Source organism: Dysidea avara, chromosome 7, assembly GCF_963678975.1.
Source record: "Dysidea avara chromosome 7, odDysAvar1.4, whole genome shotgun sequence".
Lineage (NCBI taxonomy): Eukaryota > Metazoa > Porifera > Demospongiae > Dictyoceratida > Dysideidae > Dysidea > Dysidea avara.
The window spans coordinates 7610516-7628214 of NC_089278.1; the positions used below are offsets into that span (position 1 = coordinate 7610516).

General features: G+C 40.0%; 2 protein-coding genes across 3 annotated transcripts in view; one reads left to right on the forward strand and one right to left on the reverse strand.

The window, feature by feature from the left end:
- Window positions 1-62: 62 nt before the first annotated feature.
- Window positions 63-3377, forward strand: LOC136262004 (NAD-dependent protein deacylase sirtuin-6-like). Of its 2 annotated transcripts, none has more exons than XM_066056137.1 (10): window positions 63-249; window positions 1558-1585; window positions 1635-1795; window positions 2061-2133; window positions 2182-2367; window positions 2422-2519; window positions 2572-2738; window positions 2788-2884; window positions 2962-3124; window positions 3179-3377. In XM_066056137.1, exons 1-10 carry the CDS (start codon window positions 178-180, stop codon window positions 3298-3300), a joined length of 1167 nt encoding a protein of 388 aa, XP_065912209.1. In that variant the 5' UTR covers window positions 63-177; the 3' UTR covers window positions 3301-3377. The 2 variants fall into 2 exon arrangements, with proteins under 2 accessions (XP_065912209.1, XP_065912208.1); XM_066056136.1 differs by having other exon boundaries at window positions 64-303.
- A 293-nt stretch (window positions 3378-3670) lies between these two features.
- Window positions 3671-17699, reverse strand: part of LOC136261991 (anoctamin-7-like) — a 34927-nt gene continuing 20898 nt past the window's right edge. Inside the window, exons 12-24 of the mRNA XM_066056109.1 lie at window positions 16662-16775; window positions 16526-16600; window positions 15262-15432; window positions 13294-13330; window positions 7269-7380; window positions 7023-7077; window positions 6867-6964; window positions 6676-6815; window positions 6459-6611; window positions 6331-6383; window positions 5779-6266; window positions 4151-4241; window positions 3671-4037 (exon numbers count right to left, since the gene is read on the reverse strand). Coding sequence (XP_065912181.1) covers window positions 3861-4037; window positions 4151-4241; window positions 5779-6266; window positions 6331-6383; window positions 6459-6611; window positions 6676-6815; window positions 6867-6964; window positions 7023-7077; window positions 7269-7380; window positions 13294-13330; window positions 15262-15432; window positions 16526-16600; window positions 16662-16775 — 1764 coding nt within the window. The 3' untranslated portion in view covers window positions 3671-3860. The remainder of the gene's footprint in view (window positions 4038-4150; window positions 4242-5778; window positions 6267-6330; window positions 6384-6458; window positions 6612-6675; window positions 6816-6866; window positions 6965-7022; window positions 7078-7268; window positions 7381-13293; window positions 13331-15261; window positions 15433-16525; window positions 16601-16661; window positions 16776-17699) is intronic.

A 17699-nucleotide genomic window follows, 5' to 3' on the forward strand; every position in this document is an offset into this window, starting at 1 on the left:
AGCATGCACGTGAGTGCGCTACGTATTGCTGCATGACATAATAGGTGCTATTTTTAGATCATGACGATGCATGGAGGGTGAATGGATAAAAGGGACGCAAAAGGAAATGGCTCAAATTGCAATAACAAGTTCACTGTATTAGCTACCAACGCTGAATAGAAGTTTGGTATCCGCACGATGGCACACACCGCTAGGAGTGATGAAGACAAGAAAGAATTTTTTGATTCGCCAGAAGAGCTGGAGAAAAAAGTAGATCGACTTGTAGAACTTGTGAAAAAGAGCAAACATTTCATCGCCTTCACGGTTAGTCTATTACAGATCTACACAGTTAGCTTCTCGCAACCAGCCTTCTTTTGCCCCGGACCATGCACAACTGCATGTCCAGGCATGTAGCTGTATCACTCACGAAAAATTTCTACGACAGATAGTGCCGTGTATACAAGCCAATTAACTGTTATGGTACTGAGGCAGTTAAGATATACCTGTCAGACATGTGGTCGCATGTTGTCCGAGGACACATAACACATAATATATAATTTGTTTGTAATCATGCATGTTTTCTCATCAATTATTAGTGATGGTTCTCTCCCCTGTGACCCTGTGCTCAAGTAGTCTCGAATTGTGGCCTGGGTTCGGGTTCTGGGTCCTTGTGGTCTGGGTTCGAGACTAGTGCTCAAGTTAAGATAGATCCGGCACAGACAGACACACATCTAGTGTGGAGCTTGGCCGGTATCTGGGATCGGGTGGGGGGGGGGGGGGTTCAAAGGGTTCCATGGAACCCCCTTTTGAAAGAGCCTCTCTTACTCGAGATACTCTAATAGAGCAGTCACAGTAGTCTTTTGAGGAGCAGTGTAGCAGGCTATGTATCTAGTTATAAACAAGGAAATATAGTTGGTGAGGGCAGCTATTGTCAGCAGGTGATGACCTTATTATTATTATTATTATTATTATTATTTTTGGTCTTCAACTTACAGCTAGACTGAAGTTGCAATTCCAAAGTGGAATCCCCTTTTAAAAGTCTGGATCTGCCCCTGATCCGGGTGGCCTACAGATCAAAGTCAGACTAGGGATGGATTTTTTCAAACCCTTCTAGGTATTTGTCCTGTTTCACTTTAGTCAACGATTTTCGCTCATGGTAAGTACCTCGTACAGGCTCTGCCTCCTAAGTGCCAAACTGGTAAAGCAGGTAAATAAAAACATGCAGAAAAGCTGAAATTTCTGTGTATGACTTATAAAGCGGCACAACTGTATTGTATTATTAATTGATGCTATAGTTATATCCCAGTATGAGGGCAATATTGTATTATATACCCAAGTCTGAGGCAATGCTAGAGGGCGATAACTAAGATATGGCCCAAGTGTAACTACTTTATATCCCTGTATGAGATTCTGAATCCCATTGATTCTGAACCAAAGTTTCTTGATTTTAACTTACCTGACATTGATGAAACACAAAGATCGTTCCATTTGAGATTCCTTTAAATGTTATGTACGGGATTCCAGTTGGTGTGGGACCCCTCAGAATTGTAATGGAAATTAATCTTATTGTTATTTTAGGGTGCTGGTGTGAGCACTTCTACAGGAAGTAAGTGGTGATGATGTATGATGGAACTGGTTGTCATTGTTTGTTGTAGTTCCTGATTTTCGCAGTGGCATGGACACCAAGTTGGAGACTGGTCCTGGTGTGTGGGAGTTAAATGCCCACAAACAGGCTAGGGGAGCTACCCACAAGACCACTTCAACTACAAAAGCCATTCCTTCATCAACTCACATGCTGCTAGTCAAGATGCAACAAGTGTGTATCTGTATGTATGTTTCTGTGCCCTGCTTTAAGTTAAAGGAGTGTGTGTGTGTGTGTGTGTGTGTGTGTGTGTGTGTGTGTGTGTGTGTGTGTGTGTGTGTGTGTGTGTGTGTGTGTGTGTGTGTGTGTGTGTGTGTGTGTGTGTGTGTGTGTGTGTGTGTGTGTGTGTGTGTGTGTGTTTGTTGGAAATAGGCTAATATTGGATATTAATTGGTATCATCTGCACCCGCATGACATTTGCTGTCATCAAACTCTACAGGAAGGAATTCTGAAGGGTGTGGTTAGTCAGAATACTGATGGACTACACAAACGAAGTGGACTTCCTAAAAAAGGTGCCTACATGCCTTTCACTTGCACATTTTACAAGTATAATTCTTTAGCTCTGTTTGAGCTTCATGGGAACAGCAACCTGGAGAAGTGTGAAAAATGTGATCATGAGTACTTAAGAGATTACAGGTGTTCCATTGGACTGCGTAACCATCTAACTGGTCGCAAATGTGATGACCCTAAATGCAAGGGGAATTTGAAAGATACCATAATCCATTTTGGAGAAACCTTACCAGTGGGTAAGCAGCATTAACACGCCATGTCATGTGCATGTCACATTCTTCAAACAACAGATACACTGGAGGCCAGCTATCAACATGCAGCTGTGGCAGATCTTTGTTTGGTGTATGGCTCAAGTCTTACTGTAACACCGGCTGCAGATATACCTCTAGTATGTGTTTAGTGCTACATTTGTTCATTAATAATGTTTTGTTTCAATACAGAATGTGGCTACTCGGAAAAACAGCCCTGGTGATTTGGTAATAGTTAATCTTCAACGTACTCCACTAGACGATGTGGCTTCTTTGAGGATATTTGCTAAATGTGATGATGTGACCCAATTGCTTGCTAAGAAGCTGTCACTTGATATACCTACCTTCAAACTTCACAGGTAGCTACCACAAGGAACTTGTATTGTGTTAATGTCATACATTTATTAGGAAGTTAATCGTATCAACTACCATAACTCCTAAAGGTCAGAGGGTGGAGGTAGCTGGTACTGATATGGAAGGTCATCCTTTCTCTTACCTGAAACGAGTAAGTGTGTGTGCATGTGTTATGAATAAACCCCAAGCAGAATATACATGTAATGATTACCACACTTATCCTACCAGGTAGATTTCTCAGTTGAAGGAGAGGTTGAGTCATTTAATGCTGAGCCGATAGTGGTATGGTTGAAACACAAGGACAATAGTATGGTGAAGATATTCATCCAGTTCCAAGGCCACTATGGAGAGCCTACTCTCACTATCAGTTTTGATCCACACAAGGAGCAACGTTAGTTACTTTATGATATTCATGATGATATGTATTGATACTTGTCCACTGAAGGTACTGAATATAGTCTACAATATGATCCCTTCACCAGAACTTGGTCTAAGACTGAACATGTTCTGGAAGGAGAGGTTGATCAGTTAGCTATCAAGATGGAACAAAAGGCACAACTCACTTAACCTGTACACTAACTACATCACAATTATTTGTATATACTGTCATTTTTGCATATTAAGTACTAATATTGTAATCAAGAGGGGATTAACCCATGGCATTGAAGGTAGCAGTTTATGCTAATCACATTAGGGGACTGATCACATTAGGGGATATTACATGGGATCTAATCTAATAGAGCAGTCAACATGTTTCAGCTTGGTGTGCACAATGGACACATTGTAACATTTAGTTCAGATCAACTTTCAGCACTAAAGACAGATCAGAGTTGTCTATTGTTTCAATAAGTTTACAAATAGTCTACAGGTATTGACACTATTTCACCTGCAATGCACACTAAAGGAAAAACCAATAAATAATTCAAAGTTTGTCATCTTCAAACACATTATGCAAAAGCACAAAAAATGAATTAAATTTGAAAATAAGCACTCTGCCACACGTGAAATGTGCATGAATATAATACAACAATGAACAATTGCATCATGTGATGCTGTAAATGGTCCTAATGAATAAAATGTCAACTCTACTATCTACACAAAGTACAGTCAATAACAGTTCATTGATGCTAAAGATCGTCACCCTCGTAAACGTCAGCAGATCGGTGGTTGGGTGACGTTGCAGCAAGCTTGGCATGTACGGCTTCATAGGCAAGTAGTTTTTCCTTCTTTATCTCATTCTGCACCTCCCCTGGAACATCAGGAACAAGGAAAGCCAAGATTGAAGAAATTACAAAGATGACATGCTAAACGGAAAGTAAAACACAATGTGAATACAGCGGTGCAAATACAAAAAGTACAATACTGCATGATGTTTGTGTGTCACTACTAATGATGTTGATATTTCCATTGTACATACCTCAAAACAAACAACAAAGGACAATCTGGCAGTCCAACTGATCCAGTAGAAGTCTCTAAAGTTACCGTGCTCTCCTCTAAGTCCTCGGAACCTTTGTATAGTAGTAGCAGTAGTAGTACAAGATCATATTATTAACAAGTGTTATCAAGTGAAATGCATTGATTTCAACATGTTGTTATAACACATTTGATTTGTACTGAGGGCTGAGGGTGAGATGTTTACAAATCAGAATACAAACAGAATTTGTAACACAGAAGAAGATAGAGAACTGAGGCTATTCAAACACTGAATATTGGTGAGAACTGACTATTGGTAAGAAAAACACACCGTCTAAGTGGTTCACTACTAATATATTATCGCAACTGCTCTGAGGGTTTTGCACAATAGTGCTTTATTTGTGTTGCGTTTAACTGTAGTTTACTGGTGATTTTGTAATATGGTTTTAGAACTGTACATGATGACCACATTCCTGAAACTGTTTAGGAAAATTGTGTGCCTGCGTGTATGTCCACACACTCATGTCAGCAAAATTTCAAGCAAGAAGAATCCATTCTGCTAATGAAAGCTAATTTACCAGCTTTAAACACTCGTAAAGTTTACACGCCATTTTCATTGTGTTACTTGAGTGGGTTTTGAAATTATTAAGGGGCTCCTATGTGGATAAACTACAAAAGTATGTAATTAGTAATTATCATTCCAATTATTTTCCATCAACTATTAGTACCAATTTTTGACAATTAACACATATACGTAGTGTTTGGGCAGACCAAAGGTTTCTGCCTGAGTGCATGAGACCTCAGACCAAAATGAGTGTTGGAAGTTTGAAAACATAGGCAAAAATCATGTGCCCACATGCCCTATTTTTACAGGCCCAGTCACAATTATAATCATCATATCACATTTTAAGTGCTGTGCTGGGTGATAAGTAACTTATCACTGGGTGCATAATAACTAACTTACCAGGCCCAGTATGTGTAATTGTCTATTACTGCATGGGAGAAAACCTTGAAACTAGCTATGTTACACGAGGCAGACTGGTCTAAAAAAACCTGAAATGTTGCAGACTGCTGCTTAGATCACTGGTGGTATAACAATAATTAAGATATTATTGGAAATCTTATCTCATTTGAATATTTCAGTGAAACTTTGTAGCTGGTTTTGTCAATCCCTCATCTGAATCAGTGGAATATCACTACATCTAGTACACCATGGTTGAAAGGATTTTCTTGCTATCACTTTTGTACATCAAGAGTTTATCAAAGGCCAAGATGAACAGCAAAATATTGCCATAACTTTTGAATAAAGCATTTGCAGAACAATCCACATGTTTCATTTGTTAAACTCATTAAGACAAAAGTCTAGTTTTTAAACTGTTAATGAGGTAGATAGCAGTTAAAGTGGTAACAGACAAACTCACACAGATCCACACAAGACAACTACTGAAACCCTCGGCCCTGCAAGGGTTAATATCTGAAACACACATTTTGAAACTGAACTAGTGTACTGTAGATATACTTATATATTGACAGTAGCAGAGTGGTTATGAGGTAGCCAAAGTTACATTACACATTCCTTCGCAAAGCAATTAACACCACAAACATTTAACCAATAAAGCACAAAGCACTAACCTGCATGGATAACTCTCATTTATACATCGCCGGTAATCTGGATGTCTAGCATCACCAATGCCATTTCGTGCAGTAAACCTGTCCCATGAACTTTCCTTAAAGTAAGCCTTTCTCATTGGTTCAGTTGTATTACAATCCTGAACACAAGGAAAGTCATCGGTTTCATTAGCTGGATAATCCCAAACAGATGCATTTGTAAAACAATCAACCTCCAGATGATAAGGTTGGAAATAAAAGTCGGTTGCATCATCTGTGCCATTGTACCAATTCAAAGCTATTGCAGATGGCAGTGGAAATGGGTTGTTATCATCATTAATCAATACTTCAACATCAAATGGAGAAAGGGTGTACTCTACATATCCTCCAAGACTTTTCTGTAGATTATCATTCATATAGGCTGGTGATGCCTTTCTTATATCTGGAGCTGGATCACGGTACGCGTAGACTAGGAGAGGAATAAACTGAGCAGTGACTGCAATAAGGAAGGCCTGTCAATAGGAAGAGCATACATGTACAAAGGATGAACATAACACACCAATACTTGCTACTCACATTAGTAACAACTGCTAGTCTAGCAACAATGTCCAAAATAGTGTACCACACACCTGGATGAAAAATGAAGCAGTAAGGGTGAATGGTGACAGTTGATTAGGTAACATTTCTAGACACAATCTGCTCACCGATATCCTGTGCACGATCAGCGATAGGTCGACGCAGCACACTAACAAACTTGAAGGCATCCAGTCTTATCTCAACAATGTTGTTTAGCCAGGCAAACAATGGAGCCAGTGGAAATGCAGCAACAAAGATGGTGATGAAACCAAATTGTACCACTAGAAAACAATAAACAGTATGACATCATATGTGCAGTACAAGAAAACATCAACATGTCCTTACCCAACTCAAGATATTCTTCAAACAATCCATGGTCTGACAATGGTGGCAGTTCGTGATCCTTTTCCCATCGAGTAAACACATCCTCTTCGGTCTGTTCTTGACGATAACGTTTATACCAGGCCCAAAAACGCTTGCCTAATCTGTGTACAGCACACATATTGCAGTGCTGTTCTTTGTGCTTTGTGACTTACGGTACTCCCAGCTCCACACAATTGTTGAGGATCTGTTTACCCAACATCACCACTGATAGTTGAATGGTCAACTCCAGCAAACATCCATAAGTACTGCACTATAACAAAGTGATGAATAACACTACACACAAACTGTTCATATAAAATACTACCAACCTCATCCAAACGAAGGGCTCCAATACGTTGATAATCTCCAGGGTAACCAGTGAAACTATCAAATAGAATACACTCTTGCAATCATTACACATTATATACAAAGGCTTATGTAAATAAATGAAGGTTCCTGTTTTTATTTGGAAAAGTTTTCTTTACGTACTGTCAATAATGAAATCAAGGACAAAGCTACAATATTACACACAAGTGAACTAACACACACACAAACTACACACACAATAGACTCACTTTCCCTTGAAGAAAGCAATATAAAAGATGGAGGAGTAAAAGTTAACAAACTGGAAGACATACATCTTAGCAGTGAAGTTGTCATCAAATTCGGTAGGTGTGCGATGAAGTTCTGTAACAACACAATTAATACAGACATGTTTTGTGTGGGATTGTTGATTAGTCAATACTTTACAAGGCAATTAACTAATGACGCACCGATTAATTGGTAAGTAGTCAGAAATCAGTTCATCAGCCAAATTTAAGCACTATTGGCATCGGTAAATATTAGCCAATCAATTTTAATGACCCAAATGATATTGTTTTCATCAAAAAAATAATGCAAAAATAAAGTTTTACAAAGTATGTGAGGAATTACAGTAAACATAAACATCGGATTGGTAATTAGTAAATTTCGATATTGGCTAATCAGATAATCGGCAAAATCTTTTATTTTGGTACATCATCACAATTAACCAAGCAAACGTAAATGTCAAGTTCAAAAAACAGATTTATGATCTCACTGTGTTATAAATTGTTAAGACTGAATACACAGATGTATACAATGCATGTATGTAGACAACTACAAAGGTGTGAAATAAGTGTTGCAATCAGAAAAGGACGTTATGGGTATAAAAACACAAGTAAATGGGAATTAAGTTTGATGATGGATCATAGAAATAAAAAGTAGTGAAACAAGGGAGGTTGTCTATACATTTAATACCTAATCCAGTTATGATTAAATGTCCACTAGTATATCTGCAGGTGTAGGCCACTTCTCTTTTTGTATTTCTATAATCCTTAATCGAATGTAAAGTCACTTTTTTGTCCTTACTTTTGTAATAATAGGCATACCTACACATACTGCTTGAAAGTAAAGAATGGTGCTAGGCATGCCCGAATGGCTCAGGGCACACAGTGCCTGCATGCTATTAGGAATTACATGAGGAAGGTGAAGTTGAAATATCAACATGTAATGAGCATAATTACATACTATCACAACAATTTAAAAGAGTTTACATGACTACAAAAAAAAAAAAAATGATGCCATATTCCGGTATCCGGACTATATAAACTGCCACGTGTCTCCTCTAACTTGGCTCTTTGTAGACTTCAAGCTGCAATTCTACTGGAAGTATGATCCAAAACATCAATTATACCTATTATGTAGAACAATTGCAAACAGTGTTACCTATAACTGTATGGGAGGGGGTGGAAAATGTTGATATTTCAACTTCACCTTCTTCATGTAATTCTTAATAGCATGCAGGCACTGCATGCCCTGAGCCATTCAGTAAGTTTGAAGCTTGGACAGATGACAAAACTGCTGTCCCAAAATATGATTTGCCAACTGATTCCTTGGTTTGACGAAAGTAAAACTTTTGGAATGTCATTGCTGACGACCAATCTGCTACATTCAAGATGTCTGCTGTTGTTACCCCAGCAGCTGCAGCTGTGGAGCTTGAAATGAATGAATGAGCTTTAAATATGCTAGTATCAATACCTGTACCTGCTTCCGCCAAACATGTTTTTAGCCATCTGGCTATAGTACTGCTAGTGACTGGGTCATGTTTCCCAATCCAAGACAAGAGCAACAAGGATTTCTTATTCTCTGATGACCACGCTCTAAATTCCTTTGTTCTAGCCTCATATGCCTGCAGTGTTGTCACTGGGCAAATTGTCTGATCTTCTGGATATCTAGGATAAAAGAAGTCTGCCAGAGGCTTTGATGGCCTACTCTGCTTAGACAAGTGTTGAGCCTTGAAGGTAACACCTGCTTCCATAAAGTAGTGAGCACAAGATGCTTAAGTCTACAGACCTAGCTGGTTTAGTCAAGGCCAACAGCATAACTGACTTCAGTGTAGGCAGGCGGAGTGACAATGTGTCATTCTTACACAATCTTTTCAAATAGCTTAATGCCACACCTACTTCCCAGAAGGTTGAATATTTTGCCACAGGCGGTCTCTCATTAAACGCACCTCTAGGCATCCTAGTAATCAAAGGGTGCTGCCCCACCGAGTAGTCATCAACCTTCGAGTGTAGTGCTGAAATTGCTGATCTGTAGGAATTCAGTGATCGGTAGTGATATCTGTCTTTGAATAGTTCAGCTAGAAAGTTTACTATGTCTGCTATAGGTCCACAGTGGGATCTCTATTCCTCTATGAACACCAGAAAGACCATTTCAAAAGCAAGGAGTTTTAGTTTGACTGTGTTTCGGGTCTCCATGATGTGAGGAGGAGGGCTGAAGCCTCTGAAGAAATTCCTTGTGATGCAAAGGATTTCTGGATATGGGCCATGCCACTAACTCTGGAACTCCTTGGCTCATTATGAACTCCTGACCCGTTGGGAGTATCACTAGATCCTCCCTTGCTGGTAAAATTCTGGGATAATCCTCTAACATTCCCAGAATTGTCGGGTACCATGGTTGTGATGCCCACAAGGGGGTGATTATCACCACTCTTGCCATCTGTCTCTTTATCTGGCGCTATCAAGCACCACGGGGGGTTGGCGAATCCCCTCGTCTGAGCCCAATCTTGGTTGAAAGCATCTGTTGCAACCGCTTCCGGATCTTGGTCTCCAACTGTAGAAGTTGGGTAGTTGCTTCATCAGTCAGGATGCAAACAAGTCTATCTGCAGGGGGCCCATCTGCCGTTGTATTTGATTGAAGATCTGGGGATTTAGCATCCAGTCGCAGTGATCCTTTGATCGTGACTCCCGATCTGCTGTTATATTGTCCTTCCCTGGCAGATGTTCTGCCACCAGAAAGACATCCCTCTGAATGCACCAGTCCCATATCTTCAGTGCAAGTTGACAAAGTATCTGGGAATGTGTTCTCCCTAATTTGTTGATGTATGCCACCACTGTGACATTGTCTAACTTCATCTGAATTGTGACCCCACTGTTGTGCTTGGCAAAGCACTGTAGTACTAGAAATGCAGCTAGTAGTTCTAGATAGTTTATATGGTGAGTGGCTCCCTCTAAGGACCATTTCCCACCTGTCTGGTAGTGGCCTTGTTGGGCTACCCATCCCATGTTGGAGGCGTTTGATTCTATGGTCATGGATGGCACCTGGGGCAGGAGGGGAGACTGCAGTTGGACTTTTCTGTCCAGAGCACACCACCACTTCAGATTGTTCTGGGCCTCCATGTTTAAGATCAGGTTGGCACTGAATTTCATTGCCATGTCTTTGGTCTCCATGGAGTAATTCTCCCCAAGACACCTAGTTGGTTGAAAATTGCAGTGCTCTGTAGTGAAGGGGAGCTTGCCATACAGCTTGTGTTGATGCTGAGGCCTTCCCAACAAACCTTGCTATGTCCCTTACCGTAACACTCTGTTGGTGAAGGAGATGTTGAGCAAGCTGTTTTATTTTCCTCAACTTCTCGGCTGGGAAGATCAACTGTAGTCTGACCGTGTCTATCTGAAAACCCAAAAACTCCAGTTCCTAGTCTGGAGTCAGTATCGACTTCTGATTCGCGACCAGCCCAGAGCCTCGAACAGCTGGCAAATCAGTGGAGTCAGCTGAACCAGCTCCTCTTTCAACTGGTGTAGCAGTAGAATATCGTCCAGGTATATGACTAGACGAATACCCATGTGTCGGAGTGCTCCCACCACCGGTTTCATTACTTTTAAGAAAACCCGTGAGGCTGATTTCGACCTGAATGGGAGGCACTGAAACTGGTAGGTTTTGAGTGCCCATTGGAACTGAAGGATTGGTATCTGAAGGTAAGCATCCTTCAGATCCAACTTTATCATCCAATCCTATGGTTGGATGAGGTTGGGAAGGATATGTAGTCCCTCCATTTTGAAATTTTTGTGCTTCACAAACACGTTTAGTGCCTTCAAGTTTATCACTGGCCTCTGTCCACCCTCCTTCTTTGCTACCAGGAAGACCTGTGACACAAAGCCTTCCTGGGAACGGGTGGTCTCTACCACTGCACCCTTGGCCAATAATTCTCTGATCTCCTTGGAGATCATTTCCCTTTGCTCTATGGAGCAGTTTATTGCTGGCATGGGCCTTATGGCTAGCAGGACCCATCGGTATTGCATTACTTTCTCCCAGTTTGTTATGAACTGGGCCAGCCTTCCAGCCAACATTGGGCTGGTGATGGTTTAAATCCATCTGACTCATCAACACCACCAGGTGATGCTTCAGAGAAGCCACCTGTGCTGACAATGTGGTAGGGTTTACAATTGTATTTAAAATTGTAACAAGTGGTGTTGACACAATCAAAAGTACTAGTCAAGACTTCCCTTGTGTGGTCTTTGTTCCTGTTTCCTTCTTTGGCTTGCTTGCAGGGCCATAGTATTTTGCTTTGCCACCCTGACGGCCCTAGCTGTTTCGTTGAGGGTGGCTTTTTTGAAAACCCTCATGTTTCCCTTTGTCTACCAGGGGGTTCACGACTTTCTTCAGGGCAGTCACCGCTTCTATCCTTGCCTTGGCCTTTTCTCCAAACTCCTCACCAAACAAAAGGGGCTGAGATCCTTTAAAATCCTCATCTTTCATCAGTGTCTGCAGCTGGGGATTCAGATGTTGCATAATAGCTTTCCTCCTCTGGGAAGAGTGATGTTGGGCAGCGCCTCCTAGCAACTGAATGGCCGACTGTGTCATGGGGATGACTTCCTTGAGGGTGAAGGATTCATCATCCATGTTCTCCAAGAGAGCTGTAAGCGGAGCAATGGCCTCCATGTACATCTCTTGGGTTAGGAAGGCCAACTTGTCTTAATGGCGGTGCCAACTTGTTGTCCTTAATGGCAGTATTGGGGAGGGTCGCTGCCACTACTGGAGATATCTTGGGACAGGTTGTCCACTTACAATCAGGCTCGCCATATTTGGCGATCTGGGCTTCCTGCCTTTATAGTCCAGGCAGGAGTCAAAGGTGGCCTCCAAGAAGGCCTTGCCTCCCTCAGAAAGTAGAAATCGGGCAGAAAGTAGAAATCGGGTGGTATGGGAGCCATTGCTTCCAGCCTCCTCGGATGTTTTCTTCATCCAAGAAATCACCATCGCGATCTACAGTATTGTCACCATCATGACCACCGTTTCCCTCACTGTCACCATTACAGAGGCATTTCTGGGGGTAGGTTTTTCTGCCATCCTTCGCCTTCAGAACATTAACGTCCTCTGTCAAGGTATTATTAACCTTGGAGAGCAGTTCCTGTAGTAGTCTTTCAGTAGAGCTGTTGTCGGGGTTTGACATTGTTCGATGAGTACCGAGTAGAAACGAATCGCTGTCACAGCAAATAAAAAGCCGAGTTAGAGAAGACACATGGCAGTTTATATAGTCTGGATACTGGAAGATGACATCATTTTTTTTTGTCTGTAGTGACGTGAACTCTTTAAATTGCCGTAATTATGTTCACTACATGTTGATAGAGACGGAGCCTTCCGAAATGCAATTAATTTTATGTCTGAACACATGCCTCATAAACTATATCAATTACTGAGAAGTGAAGTGGCCATTATGCTTTATTTTCAGCTATTTCCAGCCAACTACACAGTGTTTCAAACAATGAGCAGTACGAGAAGCGTCTCTGCAATTAATCAAGTCACTAAGGAAAATATAGCAAAGACATATGTACTATTGCGAATCGAAATCAAACGAGACACAAAGGAGGACAAAGGTAAGTCCATGATGCATACAAATGGGATGCCAAAAGGCAGCTGTCGGGTTCAAACAGCAAAAAATCAACTCCATAGCCTTAGCCACTATCGAGTCACAGGTACACTTGTCTGAAGACATTAATTAAGCAAGTCAATCTGTCAGCAGAAAATTCCACAAAAAACCATTTAAATTGTAACAACTTAATGTGAGTTGTAAAAAAAGCACTTCTGGGCTTGGTTATACTTCACCAATATTGCTAAGGCACTGTGAAGGTATTGTAAGGTTGGTTTCTGGTCAAATTTTTTTTTGTGAGAATGTGTGTTATGATCCTTAACATACAGTACTACTTATAATGTACACATACAGTGCAACGTAGATTATGTCACACGCTATAACAAGGTGATCATGTGATGCTTTGCTGTATACATTACACGCTTATTACTTACCCCATTTGGTCAGTTCTGTAGCAAAGTATTCATATAGCTATAGACAAGAACAAACAAGTGACAATTGATATACAAAGTAGACACTATCTAATCCAAAACAGCGGAGCAGTGTAGAGTGTAACTTTAAAAAATGACCAACTAGCAATATTAAAGGTGGTGAAACAGCAAATTATAAAACTGAAGTTAATATCACTGCAGCCATTTCTTGGCTGTCACCTATACATTTAACAAGTACACACACACATTTTTTTTTGGAAATTTCAACTAGAATAGGGGCCTTAGTACATTGATAAAAAGTACTGAAACAAGCTGGAGTAGTGCACGATATTAAAACACAGTAAACTAATAAGAAGTGTTATATCCCTACTGTGCTCAAGATACCATAAGAAGAGACATTAGGGATATAACACTTCTTACTGTTTTACTGTGATTTCATATCGTGCACTACTCCAGCTTGTTTGAGTACTTTTTATTGATGTGCTATGGTCCCTACTAGAGTTGACAGTTTCAAATAATTTTGTGTACTTGTTCACTTTTTAATAATTATTATGGCCGGTGAACCCACGCATACCACATCAAAAAAAATGGCACTGCGTCCTTCAGCTATCGTCTGAAAAGTGAATTATCCATTATGCTTCGTTGTCAGTTATGTTCAACCCGTTACACAGCATTGCAAATCAAGAACTGTTTGAAAAGCGCCTCTGTAATCAAAGTAGCTACTATGAAAAATACAAATGATTTCCATTACAAAGGGAAGCCATCACATGCTACCGCACCATTCACTGTCAGCAAAGATGAATGGGACACAAAGGAGGACACTGGTAAGTCCATGAAGAATGCATTATACGTACTGCGGTATGCCAAAAGGCACCTCTTGGGCCGAAGCGACATCAAACAGTGAAAAATAAGCCTGTAGCCTTAGCCGTTACCAAGTTATACTTGTCTGAAGCAATGAGTCAGTCAGGCAGTCAGTTAGTACAAAATTCTGTTTAATAATATGTTTTTAAATTCCGTAGCAACTTGTTGAAAGTGTTTCTCAGGTCAATCTAAAAGTTCGTTTGGGCTTAGTTTTACCTAACCAATGCTGCCTCATCATTGTCAGGGAAAACTGAGGTTGGTTTTTGGGCTATGTTTTTGTGGGCCACGCCTACTCCTTTGTGGTCCCTACTATACAGTACTATTGTACTGTATGATACCAAGTTACACTCCTTTTCTTGCAGCTTGGCTGCTTTGAACTAGATGTCACTGTGTATTTGTATATATTTGTATATACAAGTACAAGCCTCAAAGTCAGTTTGTGCCTGTCATTTTCTTGCAGGAAAATGGCAGAACTATTATGTTTTGTATTGCAACATATTTTTCATATTTTGCTGAATGTTCTATTAGAATATATGACTGGTTTATAGGGAATGCCAAGAATTTACGAGAAGCCATAAACCAACCATATACTCACCATACTTGTAAAATGCCTGAGTCTCTGGGCTACATATTGGGCATCCGAAGTATGGGGTGTTGTAGTAGCATCTCAGTACCTCCACGAACCCAAGTTATGTGTGCTTCAGTCCATTTGCATTGCTCTTTTCTGTCTCTCAACAATTGGAAAGAAGTATAGTGGCTGTTTCAGTTCATGTTCTACCCGTTACATCATACATGTGTACCTTGTGTGGACCAGTACTAGGAGCACTTCAAATGTAGGAAGTTTGCTACACTATTTCATTCATTATAGAAGCCACACCATCAATCAATGTGTTCTCATCAGTGTAGCTGCTGCAGTAAGCAAAAGGCTTATCTTGGGTCCAAGCAGTGGTAAGCATATAGCACCATTGAGTTACGGTTGTTTGAGGGAATTAATAAGTCAGACAACAGAAAATTTTGTTAATTTATAGAAACTGTCTTTGATTGATTTTTAGCGGGAAATGCAAACCTTTATGGTGCATGAATAAACAATAATGTTTACACTCAATTTACCTTGTTCATGACCAAAATCCCAAGCAGTTGGAGCACTGATCCAGTTAACAACACGACAAAGTCAGCAGCTGATGGTCCACCATTAACATTCTGCACTGCTCTATAAAGAGCTCCTGCTACAGCTAGTCGGTACAGCAACACTGCAAACACTATTGCAATCACAATCAGAACCTGTGTACATATACAATACATAATACCACATACAATTTGGTGTTTTATTACAATCTATGTATTCAGGTGCAACACTAACTATCAGACTCAGTAGAGTACCAAGAGTTCACAAGCACCTTACGGCACTTGTGAATTCCTGAGTGTACAGACTTGGACTTTTACTACTGTAAGTATTATACAGAGTACACATATCCACTTGAGAAAAATACACAAGTTCAGCATGGCACACAAGAACTCGAGATCAAAATACAGAAACTGCCTTAAAAGTGTCAATTGTGGTTTAGGATGGTATGCTAGAGAGTCTAAAATACTTTTTGCATCAGTTTATCCTCGTATACTAGTGAGGAAGACCTCTGTTGTTGTGTAATATAAATGATTAGTAGTAGACATAGGGCTGCATGTTGAGAAAAGATTTTTTGTACTGCCTGTTGATGTTATAGTGACTTTTGCTCTTTTCAAAATTTTGAAATCTGCAGGCACTGTGGTGTCTACTTGACACAGAGTTGAATGATGGTCATTGCACCCTGCACATACTATAGGAAAATGGATTCGTAATAGAGCTTACCTTTAATACACCAAAAGTTCTGCGTAGAGTGATGCCAAAAGAATTTTCACATGCTACTACAATCAGCCTTATAACATCAAATCTCAACAAGCTATACTGTACATTGCTGTACAAGCAATAGAATAAGAATTGGTATCACCTGGTGTTGAGTGTATTGGCATACATGAGCTCGCAGCGAAGTTATGAATTGATATACTGCAGGCCGAAAATCCAGATGACCACTAAAGTGCCACTCAAGTTTCAGTAACACATGCTTCTCTTTCCCCTCCATAGCACTCTTGTGACAGTGTAGTTGATGAATTTCTTACCTTTGTTGGAAAATATTTGCTACCACAAAGTGCTTAACTTGCTCGTAATAAATAGGCTTTATGATAATCATGTGGCAACTTTCTTATGTTGTGTTTAATGACAACAATTTGTTTTATGCACAACATAAAGATGCAGTTCAAAGGTGCATTTACTCATATGCCCATGCTTAAAAATGAAATTTGGCAACTAACACTGATTGTCACATATGGTAAACCTTACCATGGAGACAAGAACACTAAACGCTGTCCCAATCTTTGCAATATACTCAGTATCTGGTTGGATCAATTCATCTTTCTACAATAAAACACCCAAATATAATTAATACACACACAACAGTAGCAGCTAAGCTAAATACCTCATAGACAGGATTAAACTGTCGATATTTCTTAGCCTTTTCTCCTTGTCCTATTGACTCCAACTTCCTAATTCTCCTCTTGATTTCTTGTTCAAATTCTGGTCGAGGTCGTTCCTTAACAATTACAGCAAACACTAAACACACTAAACTGCGGTGTCTAGAGCATAACAGATTTAATAGAATGATCAGCCTTACTTATACAAGTACACAAAAAAAATTGGAATTTTCACTAGAGTAGGGACCATAGCACATCGATAAAAAGTACTGAAACAAGCTGGAGTGGAGCATGATATTATAGCACAGTAAAACAATGCGAAGTGCTATATCCCTACTATGCTCAAGATACCACAATGGAAATGCACAGTAGGGATATAACACTTCTTATTGTTTTACTGTGATTTAATATCATGCACATTTCAGTACTTTTAATCAATGTGCTATGGTTCCTACTCTAGTTGAAAATTCTAAACTTTTTTGTGTTCTTGTTTGTTAACCTTTTTTTGTGAATAATTATTATGATTGGTGAACCCACGCATACCGCATCAAAAGAAAGAAATGGTGCTGCACACCTCAATTATCGTTTGAAAATTGAAGTATCCATTACACTTCGTTGTCAGCTATGTTCAACCCGTTACACAACACATTACGAATCAAGAACTGTTTGAAGAGCACCTCTGCAATCCACAAAGAAATGGCGCCACGCACCGTAGTTATATCAATTATCATCTGAAAAGTGAAGTATCCACTACACTTCGTTGTTGGCTCTTTTCAACTCTTTATACAGCAGTACAAATCAAGAACTGTTCGAAAAACACCCCTGCAATTTAAGTAGCCACTACGAAAAATACGAACAATTTCTGTTATGAAGGGAAGCCATCACGTGCTACTGCCAAATTGACACTTTTCGCTGTCAGAAAAAAAGAATGGGACACAAAGGAGGACACTGGTAAGTCCATGAAGAATGCTTAGTATGTACTGCGGTATGCCAAAAGGCATCTCTCATGCCAAAGCGATGCTGAACAGTGAAAAAATCAAACC

Excerpts from the sequence above, each read along its gene's own strand:
- LOC136262004 (XM_066056136.1), top strand. The coding sequence starts at position 178 with ATGGCACACACCGCTAGGAGTGATGAAGACAAGAAAGAATTTTTTGAT. Across the intron at positions 1,796-2,060 it reads TGCTAGTCAAGATGCAACAA|GAAGGAATTCTGAAGGGTGT; the intron begins GTGTGTATCTGT and ends CAAACTCTACAG. Across the intron at positions 2,368-2,421 it reads TGGAGAAACCTTACCAGTGG|ATACACTGGAGGCCAGCTAT; the intron begins GTAAGCAGCATT and ends TTCAAACAACAG.